This window comes from Dermacentor silvarum, chromosome 2 (genome assembly GCF_013339745.2).
Source record: "Dermacentor silvarum isolate Dsil-2018 chromosome 2, BIME_Dsil_1.4, whole genome shotgun sequence".
Lineage (NCBI taxonomy): Eukaryota > Metazoa > Arthropoda > Arachnida > Ixodida > Ixodidae > Dermacentor > Dermacentor silvarum.
Genome location: NC_051155.1, coordinates 32252477 through 32270083, shown reverse-complemented (window position 1 = coordinate 32270083; position 17607 = coordinate 32252477). Strand labels below are relative to the sequence as shown.

Genomic DNA, 17607 nt, shown 5'->3' with positions numbered 1-17607 from the left:
CGCTCTCTTCTATTCAGTGACGTCTGCACACTGAGAGACCACAAGTGGGGCCAGGTGCTGCCATTGCGTTTCTGTATTGCTAACAAGCTCATGACTGCGTGGCTGATTTCAGTGCAGTTGGGTTTAATCATGAGTGCTGCTCATTATGCTGATGCCAGTTTTAGATGTCGCCAAGTGCCATGTATACTACTCTATTATGTTTTGGGTGGTTCCTTTAAACAGCAGTGTTTATGTCAAATTGAATGTTATTCAGTTGAAAGAGCATTGCGTCCTTGTCCATTCTTGGCCTAGCGTCCTTGTGACCTTATTGTTTTCTTCTTTTTTTTCCTTCAAAATATATTATGTAGCGTAGCCATTTCCTACAAAAGTCATCAAAGCTTTATTACATAAAATTATTTTTCACAAGACCGTGTCACTCAACTTGAGGTACAGTGCAACAGGGAACACAAGACGGCAGAGGAGACAAAGACACAGCTCGTCTCCTCTGTCGTCCTGCAGACACTGTTGCACTATAGTACCTCAAGTTATGCAGTCCCAACTAGCCCACGAGTCTATTCTTTTCCTGTCATTCAGTCACTGTACAAAATGTTCAGCGTTTTCACCACCAATCTGCAGCCGTGCTCGGCTGATCATGGCTTGGCTCGTCTTCCAGAGGAGCCCGGCTAGCACTTCATCCTGAGCTGCGGCTGACGGCCTGCACTGGCAGCAGTTGTTGAAGTAAGCGCCTCCGGCATCGGTCAGCTCTGGTGCTGTGGCACAAAGCACGGTTGTTGCAGCACCTTGTGCCACAGACTTGGTGAATGGCCGCGCGAGCAAGAAGAGAGTCCAATACAACCAGCTCTCACGTGGGAGGCCAGTGAACATCATGTTTCCTGGATGCACGGCGTAGGCACGTACGCCCCGTGGCCCCCACCGCCGGTCGAGTTCTGCCGCAAAGAGCACATTGCACAGCTTGGTGTCATTGTAGACCAGCATGGGATAAAAGCCCCGTCCCGTCGGATTCGACAGGCGGTCTTCAGACAAGTTGGCCGCAGAGAGAAAGCTGAAGCGGTGGCTCTCGGACGACAGCACAACAACACGTGCCGGCGCTGAAGCAACTAAGAGTGGTTCCAGCAGCATTGTCAGGTAGAACTGGCCCAGATGATTCACCTGCAGTTGTCAAGGCAAATGCGAAGGCAAGTTTCATGACAACGCAGTAATTCAAAGGTAAACATCTAATTGAAGTCAGAGTAGTTGGGAAACATTCGAGATTAGATTAATGACTCTTAGATATTTAGTATAGAATAGAAAAGACAAAACACAAAGTGACGGCACAAGCACTAACTTTGCTGTCTGCATAAGCACTGCGTGTATAAATTCAAAGTACGTGGCATTAAATATCAGTTGGAAGTTAGCGCTTAAGCCCACCATTTTGCATTTTGTCGTCTGTGAAAAAATGTGACAAGATATTGGATTTTGTCAGAGATCACGAGAGTGTTGAGGTTTGTGGGCCACACACAGATGATGACACTGCCATCAACGTGACAGTCCAATGCTGTGACAGTGTTTACAAGACGTTGGCCCTCTTCGCCACATGCTGGCTGATTTGAGCTTCAAAAGAAAGAAGCCAAAAACATTACTAACTATTTCAAGCAATAAACAAGATTCGAATGTGTTAATTTTGCTGCAGTTTCTTTATTCGACCTTTTGGATCATTTGAAAAAATCTTGAGGTGCCACAAGGGGCGAATTAATGGGAGTCAACTGTAGACTGAACCAGTCTTTTGTTTAGCCTAATGACAAACACCAAACCCCTATACTTTTTTACATAGTATAGAGTAGGCAATGCTGCAGAAGATATGCAAATATAGTGCAGTCACACAAGTCTCACTCTGCAAGTTTCACAGATTGCAGTTGTTTTTTCATCTGCGACACTTGCTACGCAGAAATACTTACAGTAGACTTCTGTTAATTCAACTTCAGTTAATTAGATTTTCTGGATCATTCCATCTCGACTGATGGTCCCAGCTGGCGCCCATGTATTTCTATGGGCCCAATGTTTCGTTATGTTGATCCTAAAATTGGCCTTTGCTGAATAATTTGAACTTGACCAGCCAGCATGCATGGGCATATTGCCCGACTATGGTGACCCCAATAGTGCGAGTGATGTGCTTGGCCCAGTTGGTGTGGGCTGCTACAGATGGCGCAACGTGTCCTGCGCAGCGAGTAGCCGCGCCGACATCGTCAGCTACCTTTCCCGCTTCCGTTTCCAGGAGCCTCGTTTTGTTTTGCTGTCTCCCCGCGATGGGTGGATCATTCAAGCCATAGCCGCTGGCGTGTTCAGCCGGTGTGTAATAATGTGTAACCTTAACCCTCGTTAAACCATTTTCCTGCTTTGCGATTCTTCCTACCTTCAGCCGGATGGATGGATGGATGAGGCTGAACCCTTTAAATCGGGCGGGGGCATACGCCACCTAGCCATGACTATTAACATAATTTGTACTTTGTGGTGGGTGAAATTTCACCCCTGCCTTAATTTTATCCACCAATCAGATAACCTCTGTTTGGTTATTTCTACCCGCTTAAAGTCTATTTTGCCTTCACTGTCCCTAAACCCCAATGCTTTGAAAAAATCAGCCCCGTTGCCTTGCACTGTAGGGTTAAACCCCTTACAGAAAAGTATGAGGTGTTCAGCCGTTTCCTCTTCTTCTCCACACGCACAGCAAAACGTGTCTATACCTTGGTACTTGACTCGGTACATCTTAGTCCGCATTACTCCCGTCCTGGCTTCAAACAACAAAGAGCTTCCCCTAGAATTATCATAGATATTTTCTTTGGCAATTTCTTGCTTGAAAGTTCGGTATGTGCCCAGTGCTGATTTCGTCTGCATCCCTGTTTTCCACAGACCCCTCTCTGTTTCCTTAACCTTTTTCTTAACCGCTGTTTCCTGGTTTGCACCCCTCCTGCAGTCCAAATATTTGATTGACAGTTTTCTGGTCAGCTTCCTCCATTTTGTATCAACATTCCTCATGTACAAATAACTGAAAACTCTCCTTGCCCACCGCTTTTCTGCCATCTCTCTCAATCGCTCCTCAAATTCTATCTTGCTGCTGGCTTCCCTGCCCTCGAATGACGTCCATCCCATGTCACCCTGTACCCCCTGATTTGGTGTATTTCCGTGTGCTCCCAGAGCCAGTCTACCTACCCCTCGCTGCTTAACTTCCAACCTTGCTCGAACCTCTGATCTCATGCACAGGACCGCATTGCCGAAAGTCAAACTAGGGACCATCACCCCTTTCCAAATCCCTCTCACCACTTCGTACCTATTGTAATTCCACAGTGCCCTATTTTTCATCACATCTGCATTTCTGCTACCTTTAGCCGTCACATATTTTTCATGTTCCGTTAGGTACTCAGCCCTATTGTTTATCCACACTCCGAGATATTTGTACTTATCCACCACCTCCAGCGTAACCTCCTGTATCCTATGCTCGCTGCCCTGATTATCATTAAAAGTCATGACTGCCGATTTTTCTTTACTAAACTTCAAACCTAAGCTATCTCCCTCTTTACCACAGATGTCCATTAATCTCTGCAAGTCTTCCTCGCTGTCAGCCATAAGTACAATGTCATCTGCATACATCAGTCCTGGTAATGACTGTTTAATCCATTCTCCCTGCTTGAAATAGGAAAGGTTGAAGCCAAGTCCGCTCCTCTCAAATTTTTTCTCTAATCCTTGTAAATACAGCATGAACAACAGAGGTGACAGAGCGCACCCCTGCCTAAGCCCCTGCTGTATCTCTATAGGCCCAGATACCTTGTTTTCCCATTTTATAAGCACCCTGTTACTTTTATAGATATCTCTTAAAAGATTTCTTACTCCATCTTCCACCTCTAGAGTGTCCAGTATGTCCCACAAATCCTTTTGGATTACACTGTCATAGGCTCCCTTGATATCCAGAAAGGCAAGCCATAGGGGCCTGTGTTCCTTTTCTGCTATTTCAATACACTGTGTCAATGAGAACAGATTATCTTCTAACCTTCTTTGTTCTCGGAACCCATTTTGTAGTTCCCCCAGCACCTCCTCGCTCTCCACCCATGCCTGCAGTCTGTCCTTTATAATCTGCATCACCACCCTGTAAACCACTGACGTCACTGTTATGGGACGGTAGTTGTTTATGTCGGCTTTGTCCCCCTTTCCCTTATATATCATGCTCATCCTGCTCAGTCTCCACCCGTCAGGGGCTTTACCGTCCATTATCATTTTGCTCACTGCCTCTCTTAATGCTTTCTTAGATTTTGGGTCCAATGTCTTTATCAACATAATTGGGATGCCATCAGGACCTGTCGACGTGCTACTAGAAACCCTCTTCTCTGCCCTTTCCCACTCGCTTTGTGCCAGTGGAGCCACTGCACTGACTAGTCCATCCTCACCTGATTGAGCACATGCTATGTTTCGTTCTTTAAATTTTTCTGTCATCATTGTTCTTATATGTTCCATTGCCTCATCTCCCTCTAGTCGAACACCTTGAGCTGTAACTATAAACCTCTGCTCTAGGCTAGTCTTATTACTCAAGGAGTTGAGATGTTTCCAAAATTTCTTCGCTGCTTTTCTATCCTTTTTGTTTACTTCTGACAACCATTGGCTCCCCTTTCTTCTGATCTTCTCATTGATCAAATTGGATGCTTCCCTTCTACAGTTTAAGAAGTTGCTCCATTTTCTGCCTACATCAGCTTCTGGTTCACCCCTCTGCTTTGAATATCTGTGTTCCCTGGATGCTTCCTGGCGTTTCTCTATGGCCTTCTAAACCTCCTCATCCCACCAGCTCTTGGGTTTACGTCTTCTGTTCCCTTTTGTCCTGACTCGTACCTTAGTAAGCTCTAGCTCAAATAGTCCTGTTAAATTTGCATATGTCCATTCTGTTTTTGTATCCTCTGAAATTACTTCCTCAATTTGCTGGGTTGCTATTTCAAGCTGCTTTTCTGAGTAAAATATCCCACCTGGTTGTTCATCTTGCCTCCTACCTACTTTCATTTCCCTTCTAAAACTCACCTTAATACGTTTGTGATCACTACCTAGACTTCTGGAGCCATATTCATCTATGCTCATTACATTTAGCCTATCGTGCATCCTATGTGACATTAGTGCATAATCTATCGTCGACTGCAGGCTCCCTACCTCCCATGTTATGTGCCCTTCACACTTCTCAGTACTGTTGCATACAACTAAGTCATGCATTTCACACATATCCAGCATCATGTTGCCTGTTGAGTCTGTGTACCCGTCCATGTCTTCTATGTGTGCGTTCATATCTCCTAGTATAATAATCTCGCACCCTTCTCCTAGCTCATTAATGTCACTTGATATGCATTCCAGCATTTTTTTGTTTTCCTCTTTGGCATTTGCTCCTGTCCACAGGTATACAAAGTCAAGGAGTGTCTGCTCTCCTGCAACTTTCCCTTTTAGCCATAAATGCTCCTTGCATTCCTGTTTGACCCTTTGCCAGTTCATACTTTTATGAATGAATGCACCAATTCCACCCCCTTTTCTGCTGCCCTCTGTTCTATTGCAATATTCCCATGCATAGTCAGGATTACAGGGAGGTTGCTCCATGTCCCTAAGATGTGTCTCCACAAACCCGTATACCATCAGCTTTTCTTGCCTTAGTTGCTCGTCTATCTCCTCCCACTTCAGCCTATTCCTGTCACCTTGCATGTTAATGTAACCTATGTCAGAATGACCTTGCCCCTGGTGCTTACGTCTATTTCTTCTACTGATTCTACGTTTCTTGAATCTTGGAGCCTCTCTGGGTCCGTCTTCGTCTACACTGGTGGTCTTAGGGCTCTGGGTCCCCCCAAAAAAGCCGTAGCTTGGCACCCTATCCTACTACCTACGCTCCAGCCCGTGGCACCACTGTAGTGAATGCCATCCTGTGCAAAAGGCTGGGAGCCAGACTCGTACACTTCCCGGTTTACCTCCATTATACCGTACCCAAATGGTCTGCTCAGACCCCTAATGACCTGGTTAGCCTCAAGCACCCTCCATTCCATCGCGCTAGCCTGGCCCCGGACATGTGAGATTGTGCATATGGTTACATGCACTTTCGCAGAGGTTTCTCTGAGTTTACGCAACCCAACCTCTAACTGTCCGTTTAGGTTCTGGCTCCTTCCCTTCAGCCCATCGTTGAGACCAGCATGGATAACGACCAGATGTTCATGCTCGAGGTTGTCCGATACCACCTTCTGAGCTTTTGCCATTGCGTCAACCATGCACTTCCCTGACTGGGCCTCCACCCTCACCCGCCCGTCTGCCTTCACTGTTGTAAGGACGCCCTCCTTAACCCTAGCTACGTTGGAGTCCCCCACCACTAGGACCCTTCGCTCTACACGTTTGCCTCCCGCCTGCGATTGTCGTCCTCCAGTTCGCGCTAGCTGGTTCTCCACCCGCCCTGCGCCACTGACACGTGACGATGTGCTCCCTGCCGTTCGTCCCTTCCCACCCGAAGCCTGCCGCACTACCTCGCTGTAGAGTTGTGGAACCGCCGTGTTGCCGCCGGCTCTCGCCTGCTGTTCAACGGCCCCTAGGCGTCCCTCCCTGCTCTCATGGCATGCCTCTGCCTGAGTCTCCGCGCTGTCCCCGCCGCCCGCCTGAGCTGACCCGGGATTACGCGCCGCCTGTAACATTAGCGCCTCCACCCGCTCTTCCAGCACGGCCCGCTTTTCCCGTTCTTCTTGTAGCTCGCCAGCTATTCGCTTTACCAGGACGGCCTCGGCCTCCTCCCTGTGAAGCAACTCGCCGATCCGAGTTTCGAGCTCAATTCGCCGCTCTCGCTCCACCTTCAGCTCCCCTTTGAGCTCTTCCACACTGGCTGCCCATTCCCCTTCCATCCGCCGCACAGCTCCCTTAAATCCTTCACACGACCTGCACGCGAAGCTAGCCTCCTCAGCGTCGGCTAAACTGGCGAAGTGCGTCTCGTCCAAATAACATCAACGTTTGCACTCCTCGCACTGCACCAGCTCGTCATCACCCCTGTCCTTCCTAGCCTGCCGCGCCATTGTCCACCCGTCCACCTAACGAGAAAGCCCAATAAAATACCTGAACAAGGCCCCACGGTAAGCCGTACGGCAAACTCGTTATCCGGCTACCTCCGCTAGCTTCCCTAACGTGGTTTAAAACTGCCGCTTTACACTGCTTTCACCATGCAACACGTGCGCCACAACCCGCTTCCAAAAAAAAAAAAAAAAAATTAAACAAATTGAACCATTCGCCACCCACCAACGTCCCACCAAACCAACCAAGAAACCAAAAAAGCATGAAAAACAATATATATAGACAGCTCGGGCACCCCAACACTTCCATCAACCAAACAAGAATAAACAAAATTTGAACCCATTCACCGCTCCCGCTGCGCTGAGCTCCACTCGGCCACCCAAGCCTCACAATAGCGACCCCTTTAGCAGCAGCATGTCTCTAAAGAAATTAGGGGACCGTGAATGCGTTCAACACACGTCATCTCCCGTTGAAAACACCTTTTCTCGGCTTGCCCAATGAAGATTTTCAAGCAATAACAGTAGCTCACAATGTCTGATTATGGTATTGACCCAATTCTAGCAGCCGCCACTTCTCTTTCAAAAAAAAAAAAATAATAAAAAAATAAATAAATAAAAAAAGGGGGAGGAAGGAGGGGCAAAAACGCGTTTGCATGCTTTGCCGCATAACACGACTGTATTGCGGCGAAGCTGACTTTAGAACACCCCCGGCTGCCATTGTGCAACACATATTAGACCCTTGCCCGCTTTTCTTGTTGAAAAATCGGCTGAGCATTAGATTTCCACTTTGTATATGAGCTTTAACGTAACTGCCATGTTTCCTTTCTACTTTGCATTGGCGCACGTTTGTTTGAAGCGCGTGTTAGAATCGGGCAAATACTGTCAAATGAATTGGCGGTGTGCTTTGACGATTTTTCTGCATCTTGTTTAATTTTACCCGCCAGATATTTTGATCAATCTTGTCAGTCCCGTCAGGGGCGAAATAATAGAAGTAGACTAACTATGTTACAACTACGCCTTGTGCACTCAAGGTTACATCAAATAATGTATTAATGCACCTTTGTGTTTCGAGTATGCAATGCACCATGTTTTGGTTACAAGCTCTAGCGGTGCAATGTGGCTTCTGGCCATAGAAAAGTGTCACTCGGCTCATTTTGAGGTAAATAGGTTCAGATCTGCAATACCTCCTATGTAATAAATACTTCATATTTTGCAGCATAAAAATATTATGCCTTATAAAATTGATGCATCACCACATTTCATCTGTGGTGCATTGTGATAGGTAAAAGCATTTGAAAAGATAAGGACGAACAGGGAGGATACAATAGAAGTGTTGCCAGTCATGTATGAATCAGAGTAAAGGTTTATTAACTGAATCCACATTCCGGAGTCAATACGACGTCAAACCGAAGGTCTACACAGACCTTGCACAAATCTGCACCATGGCTGCTCATTTTCTCCCAGAGCACGCTATGTCTGTCAGACATTGTCAATGAAATGGAAGAATGCATGCATAATGGGCCTGCCTTTCCTTGTATGAGCAACCAGCAACATAGTTGGACATGAGAGATGAATAGTTCATAAAAAAATTGACAGTCACGTTAGCATATGCCAAAGAGGGTGAAGGCGAAAGCCTGCGTGCTCAAGAGACATTCATTAAATTACTTGACATTCGCATTAGAATGCGTTGTTACTAATTACTTGTTTTTTCTGACAAAAGGCGGTGGATTCGAGTGCCTTAATTGACATTACCTTAAATAATTAACTGTGTCTTAATTAACCTCACCCTAATTAACACCAAAGGTCGTGGGTTCAAGTGCCTTAATTAAATCTATATTAATTAACTGTCCCTTAAGACCAAAGGTCATAGGCTCAACTCCCACAGAAGGTCGTGGGTTTGAGTGCCTTCACTAACTCTATATTGATTAACTGTGCCTTTTTTTGGCATGATGAGTGGTGTCAGAGCCAGCTGTGGAAGAAGACGATGAATGCGCGAGCATTGGCACGAGCGCGTCTCTGCGTGAGGCGAGCTCACATTACTTTCTGTACCGCACGCCACGTTTTTCAAGGCCACAGTCTAATGAGGCTGAATGCCTCATCCGACTGTGTCTTTAAGGCGTTCGCCTTAAAAAAACAAGTGATATTTGTGCTGTGCACTTTACTAGAAGACAACACTTATAGCAATGGCACCAAATACTGGTGGAGCCCTCATGCATAGCATGTGTCCTCTTCCTATAGACACTAGAGCGCAACACTTTAAGTATGACCTCAATCTGCTTCATAAATGAATTTTCTGGCAAAAAACATTCTTAAACAGGCACATAAGAGGGGAAGCTCAATAAGAATAGATGCATTAGGCATATTTTCAAAACTTTGTTCTCATTTATTTGGTGGTAAAAGATTAACCACTAGTGGAGAAAATGGAGTGCAAAGCTTCTCACGTCCCTCATGTAACTTTGTAAAGTAATGAGTTACAAAGTACTTCTACCTATTTTTGCCCCTCTTGTGCAGAACAGTTCTCAAGACTACTAGCTAGGCCGAGCCCTTGGTTTCTTTAGAGTAAAACAAAGTCCTAGTCCATTAGTAAATAATGTACTACGTATATATAGACCCAAGCAGATGCTATCAATGTTCACGATGTGATGTCATGGGGAGCTACAGTATAGACCACTTATAACGTAATTGCTTATAATGCAGGACCGGATATAGTACGGACTTTTCAGACTCCCGTTAATTTTCCGATAGCACTCCATGTATATGCATACCGCTTACAGTGCAGCCGCGTGAGACGAAATACTGGTTATAATGCGGCTTCCGTGGGAAAATCTCGCCGACAAGGGCGGCAGCAAGCACGCTTTCAACAAGGTGCGTGCTCCCGGCCGGCGTATGCATTATTTAATGCAATCAAACTCTCGTTAATTCGGACTTATTTGGCTGCACATCGGTTAATTCGGACTACTTTCGGAGCTCGGTGAGCGAGGAGCGCCGCGAATGTGCGACGCAAAAGAGCAAGAATGGCACTAGCGTCCAACCCAAACGAAGGGGCGGAGTCCGCATCGCCACGGCCATCAGTTGAAATCGCACATGGATGACAGCAACGCCGGAACGCTTTGAGCCTATTTGTGTCTTTAAAGCCTGTATTCTTGCGTTTACCGCCGTGGATAACACTGCGTTGGCCATGCGCTTTCGTAACTGCATAGTCGTCATCCAAAATCGCGTCGATAGCGGCCGCGGTTTTCTCCGCAGCGGTTGCAGCGAACAGTAGTTTCATTATTACTCGGTACGCGCGTTGGCTGCGTGCCTAAAAAAATGCGTAGTCGCCATCGATGATCGCACAGACAGCGACCGCGGTTTTTGACTGCGGTTGTTGCAGCGAATGGTAGTTAATTTGTCCTGACTCTGCGCGTGCGTTAGGCGCGTGCCTTCAGCACCGCAAAGTCGCCGTTCATAATCGCATCGATAGCGGTCACGGTTTTTTCCGCAGCGGTTGCGGCAAGCAGTTGTTTCGTTTTGACTCGGTGCAAAGCTGTCGAGCTTGAAGAGCACCGGCTACATCGCGATTATGTTTTCGCCAGCTCACTGGCGAAAACGTAATCGCGATGTGCGCGCGATAGTACAAAGCGTGTCTGCGTGCTTGGCTTACAAGTTTTGCATACGTGCAGGGCTTGAAAATTGTTGTTTTAGTTATAGTGCGGTACCGCTTATAGTGCAGATATTCGCGACTCCGGCGACTTACGTTATAAGCGGTCTACACTGTAGTACAAGAACTTAAAAGTGGTGTTGCCATGCGTCTTCCATTTTGCCGTCCTTCCCATTTTGCCAAGCCTGGGCTGTAACAAATATGTGCTTACAACGAAGGTATTTTCGTGTTGTATGCTAATTCACGACGACGAGGTTCAACTGTACAGCAGATACAACTGATCAGGTGCAGTGCAATGCATGCAATGCCTGCGATCCTTGGCCAGACAAACGCAACTATGTTTTTGATACAATAGCAATAAAGAGCTGCTTACGTGGATGACTTTAATGTACAAAAAGTATGCCCACAAAATGAGGGCCATTGCAGCAGATTCCACTGCGTGGTCCAACCTGTCTCTGCAAGATGGATGCTTCAAAATTGTATTATTTGTTCCGCATGTGTGTGCATATCTGAACAGTTGACTTCCGCTAATTTGACCCTTGCGGGGAAGCAAGATTTGGTTTAATTATCCGGAAAGTTGAATTAACAAATGGCAACAAAATGAGTAAATTCAAACATTTTTTATTGCTTGAAGCGGTGTGTAATGTATTTTTATTTCTTGCTCTCGTCACGTGACTAGACAAGCGTGAGGCAAAGAGAGCCCACATGTCTAAAACCTGCTTCAGTGTGACACAACACAAAACAAGCGGGGACAAATGGATTCACGGGGGCGGAAGGAGTGTTGGCCAGTAAAAGATAAAAATTAATTTATACGATGCAGCTTTACGCACAAGGAAGCAGTAGCACCCGTCTGCTGAATTCCTTCTGTTTTCAATCTTTTAGTAATCACTGCGTCATGAGGGGACACTGGTGGCGGTCCAATTGACCCAAGCGTCATGTTTTCGAGTTTGAACTAAACCGGTTTTCCTTCCATAGCAATTTAGGCTTTCTCGTGGGGGTTTTTCCATGCATTTGAATTAAGTGAAATATTTTATTAATAGAGGTAGAATTAACGGGAGTTGTCTGAGAACCACTTTACAATTCAGCTGCAACAAAACTTACAGAATAAGCAACGTGCATAGGAGCTTGAGTCAGTAAATGCAAGCCAATTATACAGAAAGAAAGACAGCACCTGCAGTAACTGTGAGCACTGACAGACCACAACAGGTTCCATAGCACCTGACACATAATAAAACAAAGCACATTTTCTTTGGCACTCTGCCATATGAAAAGGATGAATTTAAGAAAGGCTGTGTAACATGGCCTTATATGGTTGGCTGGAAATTTTGAAAATGGTCTTCTAATTAAATATTTGAGTTCAGTGCCACTGGATTGAGTAAGGGTACTTTTAATTGTCATTTCAACTTGCACATATTTCAACATTTACAGCATGCAGCAGTAATAAGGCTGTGATGAGACAGCTGAGGATGTCAAAGCGTGCGTGCACTTGAAGAAATAAGGAAAGAGCTTTAATTGCACCAGTTAAGAGGAAGCTTTAGCTCGGGGCCAACTGTGATTTCCATACTCATACACAAGTAAAATGTAGAAAAACTTTCGTGAAACAACCGCTGGACCAATTTGAATGAAAGTTGTCGCATTTGAGAAAGAAAGTTAAATTCCAGGGATTATAGGAAGCTGAATTTTTATTCAAGACCTGGAATTTTTTGCAAGAATTTCCTAATATTAGTAAGTTAAAAAAAATTAAGCACGAAGTTTACAAATCTGTAACCGCGCACTAAAAACATATATCTCAGTTTTGTAAACTGCATTAGTTACAGCATCTGAAGCAGACAAATTTCATATATGAATTTACAGTTGCACAAGATTGTCATAGTGTTAGACTGGTTTTGAAAAAGTCTTACTCAAAAATTACTGATACGTGCCAGAATGGTGTATAATATATCAATTTTATTCGCTTTAGATATGCTATTAGGTGCACTTTACATAACTGTGATATTTTTTTTCATTTCTTGGTTGTAGAGTTGTAAATTCGATAGTAACATATTTAAAATTTTGCAATCTTTCACAATTTTTATTAAGAAACGGAAGGCCTAAGTAAAACATGTTCTCTATAATCACTAGATTCTAACTTTTTCCTTCTAATGCAACACACCTCATCAGAATCGGTGCAGTGGTGGCCAAGAAAAACAATTTCTCCATTACCATGTATTAAGACAGGAGTTCCCGAGCTAAGGCTTCCTCGTAAGGACCTGTGCCTCTGTTTTCATTGAAGTAAGTAGTGTATCAGTACAGCAGGTTCCAAACTTGGCCTACAAGCCTGATCTGCGACCATAACACGTGTCCTTACAGCCTTGTGCCCACGAGGGCAACCATCCCAGCACAGGTGCACTGCGATCAGTGCATGTCCTTACTTGTGCCTGTGGTTCATATTTCATAGCAGGTGGCTCACATTTCTGTGAGGGATGCTGCATCACACCACAGCATTCTAGTAGCATATTTCAAATCTGCAATAACTAGGTTACATTACGCATTGTCAAGTGTTGCATGAGTACCACACTATTTCTGCATATGATCTGAATTTCCCAAATGACCACTGCCATATATAGCTCAATGTCTAAGGAATTCTGTTGCGTTTGATATCTGCTGCCAATATGGCCGCATTCTGATGAGGATGCAATGCGTAAGCACCTATATACTGAGCTTTCATTCCATGCAAAAAAATACCAGCTTGTTGAAATTAAGTACGAGCCTTCCAGCTCTCAAAGCCCCTGCGTTGTTTTGAAATGTTAAGTGTCATGCATCAATAAACCAACAAAAGTAGCTCCCACCTCACTGTTATATTTGCCACATGCAACATATATACTGTATGCTTATTGCCGTTACTGTGGTACTAGGAACAGAAGTAGTATTTGCATGATTATAAAGCAGGGAGAGACTTCTAATGATCTTGAATATAAAAATAAAGTAATTATTTTAATGCAAACTAATTCCACCCCATGTACTACTTTTGTGGTCTGTTGAACTTGTGCATTAAAGCCCTGCGACTAAATAAATTCAGACACTGTCAAAGCCCTCACCAATGTTTACATGCATGAGTCAAGTGGCATGCCACTTAGCTAGTTAGAGAGCAAAATCTTTATTTTAGTCTTCACAGTTGCAACAATTAGTGGCAGTAACTTTATGTACATTACTTTCTACTTCGAGTAGACTCAACCTCTACTTCAGGGCAACTGAAAAAACTTCTCAGGAATTAAAAAAAGAATGGCAAAACCATAAAGAGCAAGCCAGAATCAGTAAATCAGTGCAATCGGCATGGGATGATGCAACTACACATGTGCAAACAGTGACTGAAAATAAGACATTGACTTTGATCAAAGACGAGTCTGGATCGAGCATAAACTTCAGCCCCAAGCTGTGTTCAATTTTGGGAACAAACCTGGAAGGTGCGCTCAAAGCCGTCTTCAGTGATCGAGTGTGGAATCGCAAACACGCCAGCATTGAGGATGAGCATGTTGAGGTGTTGCCGCTGCTGGGCAAAGGCCGTGGCAAAGTCACGCACGGACTGCAGGGAAGCCAAGTCTAGAGGCAGAAAGGACAGCTTGGCACTGGGCCTCTCGGCTTTGGCCTGCGCTATGGCTTTGGCCACAGCATCAGCCGAGCGGCAGGCAATGACCACATCGCAACCATGCGAGGCCAGGGTTAGCGCAGTCTCGAGGCCAATGCCCGAGCTGCCACCAGTGACGACAGCCGTCTGGCCGTCCAAGTTTCGTCCGTGCAGCACCTGTGACAACGGGGGTTACCAAAGAAGCATTTGTATTAATCGACCTGTGACACACGGCAAGCCGTGCACGCCTATTGCCAAATTTGGCCAACTGTGTCGAAAAAACAAACATGTGGATACATTTGTGTAAACTACGTGCCCTGTATGCAACTAATGTTCATGCTAAGAAAAATGCCACTTTTAATGTTGCAATTAAGCATAGGAGGTCGCGCTGACATTTGTGTAATCCAGGGGCCATGTCCTGTACTAATACCGCAACAAATAAAATTAGGAGCGTCAGTTGCATGAGACCTGCAAGAACTAGCATAGGTGAATTCGAGATGCATCTTTCCAGTCGTGCTTAAAAGGGTTCTTCCGATGAGCACAGTACAATAAGAAGCATGTTTCTCAGGACTTGGGCAGCTTAATCCTTTCAGAATCACTGAGCTAGCTGTACGTTTCCACGTTTCTGTGCCGCCATGTTCCTTTCGACAATCCTTTTGTCAGATAGGAATGTGAGGACTAGACCAAGAGACCATTGGCCATTAGCCGTGCTATTTTTTCATTTCTCCACAACCAAAAATAAACTGTTTTGGTTGTTTTATAACATCTGAGAAAAAAACCTGACGCTGGGTGCGTCACCTCCAAAAAATTCGATACTGAAAGGGTTAAATGACACATTATGGGGTTCTATGCCCCAAAGCTACCGTTGCGCTAAGAGACTGCAAGTGGGGTACAGGATTAACTGTGTAAAACCTTTTAGTGTGCATCGAGGTCTTGATGTATGAAAATTTCCCTAAATTTAAACCCTTATTGAAATGAGACAGGCACAGCCAGGAATCACACCCTTGTGCTCACCAGCAGACAGTGACTGAGCCACTCGGATACACGGTTTGGCAACTCGGAGCAATAGTGAACTAACATAGAATGGAATAGCCAAACAAACAGTGAACTCTTCTTTTGGGCAAGTCCGTGTCTCTGTCCTCTCGTCCCATTGCCTGTTTTGTAAATTATCTTCTCCCTATAAGCATTATGAACTGACTCAATTCAGCAACAGCAACAATTTTTAGTGTTGTCACATTTAGTGCAATAAATTTATTTTTCCATGTTCCCCGCATTTTGTCTTTCATTTTATGTTGTACGCATTTGCAGTTGACCGCTCTCATTTTTCTTTTTTGTAAAACGATATGTACATTTCCACCAAGCCCACATTTCTACTGTTAATTGCAATATAAATTATAACAGCACGTCCCACAGTAGAGCATATGTATTCTAATATTTCCAATGTGTAAACTTAGTGAGGAGCCCTCTGAGGCATGCTCTTAGTGCAATATTACTAATAAAGGCACAGACATTGCCTTAGTCTATTGGATGCTCTTTTTAGCCCGTAAACAGAATTTTTAAAAATCACCTGTGGCATATATAGCCCAAATCCACTCATTGAGCTGGATTACTCGAAGAGGTGGACATTACTCGCTCTAGAAATCTAAATCCATTTTTGAATAATTAAAAAAAACTAGTTAATTGACTTTATAACCACTTTAGTAATTTACAAATTGATGCCAGTGATTTCACAAGGCACATCAACTTGGAAAACATTTTGAAACTGCAGAACTTTAGAGTGCTAAGCAACCAAAACCTTGGTTTTGCGACGCACAGTCTAGCAAAGCACCAGCCATGACCACAGCCTCCTATATTTTTCAATGCCTGCCCAGTTGATCCGCAATGCATGGGAGTCAGAGGTCCACTGCAGTGGCACTGCATTCACAGTCATCTGATCCATGTTGTTGCTATAGCATAGGCCACTTTAGGTGGGCACTGCTGCTGTGCTGCACCAGTCTGTGCCCACTCCTTGCCTTCTGCATGACGTGCGATGAAAGATAGTTGACACTTTGTCCCCATATAACTGCGACCAACAACTGCGAAAGTTGTTGGTTGGAAAGTGACCTTCGGCTTTGTCGTCACTGTGCTGGCATTGAAAAGATACAGGAGGATATGCCTTGATAAAGACCGGTATGTGCGATGAGACTTGCATATTTCAACGACTACAGCCAAAGACTAACCACAACATTGTTTAGCAGATTGAAACTGTTAAATAATCATGCCTCTGCAGTGGTTTTCTCCATGATTTCATTGATCAGGATTTTTATTCATGGAGTCAGACCAACTGTGGGGCTGCAATGGTTCACCTGGGAGAGGAAAACCCCACAATGCAATGTTCTTGCACATTTGATATGCTTGCACATCGATAAATGGCATTTTCCAAGAGAAAAATACAAAACAAACAAAAACAAGGTAGGTGCTACTAACAAAGGGGCCGTACTGGCTGGCCGAAGTTTGCTTTTGCCCCTGCTCTGAATGCGTTCTACTAATTCTGCTTGAGTGCTACATGCACTATTGCTAGCTTAGAGAAGCTCCCGACTTTCAGCTGCTCGATAAGAAACTTTATCACGTTGGACTAGCTGACAAACCGAACAAGTACACCAAAGACGCATCGGTTGCCTCCCCAATGAAGCGATCGAGAGTTCGACGATCTATGTGCCACTGCATGAAGGTGCAAACTAGCCTAGAAAGACGCTTTACCATTGGTGAAACGAACAGTGAACAGCCAGTTGAACTAAACGGGCCGGGTTAATGAAAGTGCGCCTAGCTATATATGCACCTGCATGGCTGTCGAGCTGGCGTCGAAGCGCTGGCGGGGCACCGGGCCGCCTTCCTCGACGGGGAAAGCGAGCCGCGGGTCGGTCTGGCTGCGGCGTCCCGAGGCCCTCTCGACGAAGGCGCCGTCGCCGCTGTGTTCCCAGCCGAAGGGCAGCTGTGCCGAGACGCGCTTGCGCTTGTCCGTTCGCGGATGCGTCCACTGCGTGCGCTGACCCAGGTGGTCGGCGTAGTAGACCGAGCCGTCGGTCGCGACGCGCTCCTCCCAACCCGCTGGCAGCTCGTCCTCGCTGTCAGTCTCCGGAAGCAGACTCGACATTTTCGCACGCCGCGATCAAGCTGATTTCCGATGTCTTTGTGATCGCCGGCTATATTAAGAAGTGCGGCAGTTCGTTGTGATCAAGGAGAGCGACTTTTGGCGTCGGTCAAACCTGCATGTTTTGCCGCTGCGAGGTAAACCGGTACCGAGGTTACTCGCCGGCTGTGGTTTCGTTAGTTTCGTTTCTATGCGTAGGTCATGA

General features: G+C 45.3%; 1 protein-coding gene across 1 annotated transcript; it reads right to left on the bottom strand.

Annotated features, from left to right (window-relative positions):
* Positions 1 to 338: 338 nt before the first annotated feature.
* LOC119441406 (WW domain-containing oxidoreductase) lies at positions 339 to 17582 on the bottom strand. Its single transcript, XM_037706031.2, has 3 exons — positions 17091 to 17582; positions 14105 to 14449; positions 339 to 1149 (listed from the first exon to the last, which is right to left on the bottom strand). The coding sequence occupies exons 1-3, from the start codon at positions 17403 to 17405 to the stop codon at positions 574 to 576; spliced, it is 1236 nt and encodes a 411-aa protein (XP_037561959.1). The 5' UTR covers positions 17406 to 17582; the 3' UTR covers positions 339 to 573.
* Between the last annotated feature and the right edge of the window lie 25 nt (positions 17583 to 17607).

Bases quoted from the DNA above. Each gene is read 5' to 3' on its own strand.
- LOC119441406 (XM_037706031.2), bottom strand. From the start codon at position 17,405: ATGTCGAGTCTGCTTCCGGAGACTGACAGCGAGGACGAGCTGCCAGCG. The intron at 14,450-17,090 runs GTGCATATATAG...CCGTTGTCACAG, and splicing joins CCAGCTCGACAGCCATGCAG to GTGCTGCACGGACGAAACTT. The intron at 1,150-14,104 runs GTTTGTTCCCAA...TGACAACTGCAG, and splicing joins GCTTTGAGCGCACCTTCCAG to GTGAATCATCTGGGCCAGTT.